General features: G+C 64.2%; 1 protein-coding gene across 1 annotated transcript; it reads right to left on the bottom strand.

The window, feature by feature from the left end:
- Positions 1 to 876: 876 nt before the first annotated feature.
- CHLNCDRAFT_17713 (hypothetical protein) lies at positions 877 to 1,858 on the bottom strand (the record flags this gene model as incomplete). The annotated part of the gene is made up of 4 exons (XM_005848616.1): positions 877 to 1,025; positions 1,239 to 1,317; positions 1,492 to 1,560; positions 1,733 to 1,858. Coding segments are annotated over 4 exons (423 nt in total), but the record flags the coding sequence as incomplete, so codon positions are not given.
- Positions 1,859 to 3,660: the final 1,802 nt, after the last annotated feature.

Genomic DNA, 3,660 nt, shown 5'->3' with positions numbered 1-3,660 from the left:
GGGCTCCCCAGGCTGCACGCGGCCAGCACTGCCATCGCCAGCACCGCTGTCAGGCTCCAACAGCGGGTTAACCGCTGCCGCCACCGTGCTGCTGCCGCCGCCAGGTTGCCCTAGCTGCGCGGCGGTGCTGCAGGTGCGCGCTCCGTGAAACTCTGCCAGCACAGCGCACAGCAGCCCGGCCCATGCTAGCAGCAGCAGGCGCTCTGCTAGGCTGCGAGGACTCGCGGGCTGCGGCATCAGTCTCACTTTCATCGCCCGTCGCAGCAGCATTGCAGAGCAGCAAGGTGCATGGCCGCGATAGCAGCAGCACGAGTACGGCAGACTGGAGGGCAATGCACTGCGCCGCGACACAAATGTTCTGCGCCGCTCTCGTTGGCGACAGCGGTCAGTTTCACATCAGGGGGTAACACATCATCTGCCATCATTCATGACTACTGCTGTGAAGCTTGCCATTACACACATGTGATGTAGAGAGGGTTGGCATTTCAGGTGAACAGGTGCGGCATGGCACCAGCCGGAACAGCCCTGCCCCAGCCAGCGGGGGCAGGCTGTATGATGGCGCACGCGAGTGTTTGAATAAAATGCGGGCAACTGGGCAGTATGAATAGTGTACGGCACATCGCTCGACATGAGGCCGCCCATCGGCGCCCCCTCACATGTACTGTCGCCTGATCTGCTTCTGCAGTGCTCTGAGCCGCTCGATGACCTGCACAAAGCAAACCACAACACGCGGGGCAGTGTTCCAGCATGGCATGCCTTGTACGGCAAACAATGACAACAGCAGCGAGCTGAAGATGGCCAGCAAGGCCGTGTATGTGCTGCAGGCAGTTGGGCTACACTCGAGCTTCGCAGCCTGTCCCTGCCCCTCCTGCTTGCCTCTGGGCTCATCAGCGATGCCGCCTCCCCCGCCATCGTGCCCCTGCTGCGGCTGGTGTCGTACAGTGTCAGCACGTTCTCAATGGTGTTGAGCAGCTCGGGGGGCGTGGTGCACAGGTAGTCCACCTCGCCCGCCTGCAGCTGCGGCCCTGCACCACCAGCAGTGGCAGGAACGGCAGCAGCGATGTGCACAGATGGGCACAATCAAAGGACCGGCAAGCAGACTCGGCGGCGGCAGTAAATGAGGAAGTGATGTACCAGCCACGCGGGCTGTTAGCGATTGCCCAGCTCTCGCTCAGCAGGAGGTTCCAGGAGAGGGCAGCCAGGGCCAAGCAGCGGCCCTAGGCGGCAGCAGGCCGCACCCGGCTGGAACGCCTGCGCCAGCAGCTCTGCCCGGTCCCGCTCGCTCTCTATGGTGAGGAGGTACTTGAGGATGCGCACCTGCGGCCGGGCCAAGGTCAACCCTGGTGATAAAAAGCCATCCTTGGTGCCACCACAACACAAATCAGGCGCTGAAGAATGCCACAGCCACGGCAGGCAACTCCTGGGAACCTCCCTGGCACATTGACTTCGCTCCCGATGCCACAGGCTGCGGCCCCCCGACCAAGAGCGCACCTCCTTGGGCGCCTGCTGCGCAAAGCTCTCCTTGGCTTTGAAATAGAGATGCGCCATGATGTCTTTGACCTGCGGCATGGAGCAGAGTGAAGGTGGGGGAGGTGGTGCGAAGCCGGACTTGCTGCCCGTTCGAAAGTTCGTCTGTTGTTGGCTGCTGCCGTGCATAAACACAAACCACCACAAACACCACCAGCCACCACAACAACCATCCACTGCCAGCTCCGCCCCCGGTCCCCCGCACCTCCTCCTTTGTCGCATCCGTCTCCTTGGAGCCGGCATACGCCTTGGCCATCATGAGCAGCAGGGCGGGGTCCAGCTTCCCGCTGGCTGCCAGCTCGTCAATGCGCTTGTCCGCCTCTTCCAGGCTCCCCACCTCCAGCAGGCTGCCAAAGCTCTCGGCCGCTTCCCCCAGAGCCCGCTCGTCGGCCATCACCCGATCATACGCCTCCACCAGCGCTGCCAGCTGTGCAGCCAGTGCCACCAGAGCCTCCTGATCCTTCTTGCCCTCGTGCGCCGCCCTGGCAGCAGGCACAGCGGGTGGGGTCCAGAGGCACAATGCAGGTCAGGTCAGCGCAAGCCAGGCCAGGTATCCACGCCAACAACAAGAGGCACTCAAATGGCGCCTGGGTCAGACCCCCAAACGCCCTCTGCCTTGCTGCCCCGCCACCAGCTAAATTGCTTTAGCCTTGCGGCACTGCCAACGCAAGGGTTAGCAGCGTGACGCCGTGGGGCTCACCTGATGCGCAGGTCGAGGTACTTGAAAAACTCCTGGCCCATAGAGGTGCGGTTCAGGCTCACCATGCCCTCCCAGTCGCTGCTGGATGCCGCCCTGCACACACGCACAAAAGCCCAGGCAGGGGGCAGGCAGGGATGGAAGGTGTGAGCGCGCTGAGCTCTCAAGGGGCATGGCAAGAAGCGAGAGGCAGGCAGGGGTTCGGCGCGCAACGACACTTCAGCGCTCCCCACCACCACACCCCACCCCACGTGCCCAGCGCTCCGCTCTTGCAGCTGTCTGCACCTGGCGATGCCTGGGGAGCGGCCGCCGTGAGCCCACCCACTGTCCCTGCCCCCCACCTCCTGCCTGCCCACCTGAACTTGTCGACTAGCTGCTGGTACACCGACAGCTCCTCGTGCACCGTGGCCAGGCGGCGGCCCAGCTTGCGCAGAGCCAGCTGCTCCTCCTCGTCCGCCACCGCCTCGGCAGCCGCCGCCCGCTCTTCAATCCTGCATGCAGCGCAGCTCCCCGGTCACTGCTTTGCGCACTGTGCACCATCCAGCGGGGCGCAGTCCACCTAGTCGCTTGATACACTCAAGTGCACACCAGCAAACAAGAAAGCAACGAACCATCAGGGCAGCTTACAAGCAACCCGTATCGCACCTGTCCAGCACCCCCTGAGCCAGCATGGGCCATTGCTTGCTGTAGGCGATGAGCTTGCGCCACTCGGCTGGCTTCTTGGCGCGAAAAACCTCCACCAGCTTGTCAGAAACCTCACGGTTGCTGGCTGTCGCCTCCTGCTTCAGCGTGGCGGGCGGCAACGGGGGTGGCGCCTCTCCCCGGCGCACGCGCGTGGACGCCACCGGCTCGCTAGTGCCATTGCTGCTGCTGGTGCTGCCGTTGCCGGGTGCTGCACTACGCACAACTGCAGCAAGTGCACTTCGTTCCGTGTGAGAAACCAGCATCTAGAAAACGGGCAACGGAGCAGCCTGGAGGCGGCCCGTCTGGCATGCCTGTCATACCAGCTTTGCGTACCTGCCAGCCGGGCTGGTTGTCTGGCCCTCAGCGTGCCCATGTGCTGCTGCAGCTGCGGCGGCGGGCAGCGGCCTTGGAGTTGCCGCCCCGACATTGCCGCTGCCGCCAAATGTTGCGCCGCATGTATGGTCTGCACCGCCGCGCCCATGCCCTGCATTCCTCGGTGCACTCCGTGCGCAGCTCCCTACGATCTTGGATGCTGGGCGTGGCAGAGGCCGCCAGGCAGAGTAGCTGTCTGCAACCGGCCTGGGTGTCGGCAGGGCTCGCAGCAGCGGATGGACGATTGCGGGAGGACGTTGGAGGCGACAGCAGCTGCCCAAAGCTCCCGAGGCGCATGCAGGTAGCCGGAAGAAGGCAGCATGGGCAGTGCCCATAGCATTTTGGCCGCCCTGGCGGTGCCCCCTTCCCAATTGCCCGCC

The sequence above is a fragment of the Chlorella variabilis genome (assembly GCF_000147415.1).
Source record: "Chlorella variabilis unplaced genomic scaffold CHLNCscaffold_7, whole genome shotgun sequence".
In the NCBI taxonomy this organism is placed as follows: domain Eukaryota; kingdom Viridiplantae; phylum Chlorophyta; class Trebouxiophyceae; order Chlorellales; family Chlorellaceae; genus Chlorella; species Chlorella variabilis.
Note: the sequence above shows the minus strand (reverse complement) of the source record. Positions and strands in the feature narration are given on the sequence as shown.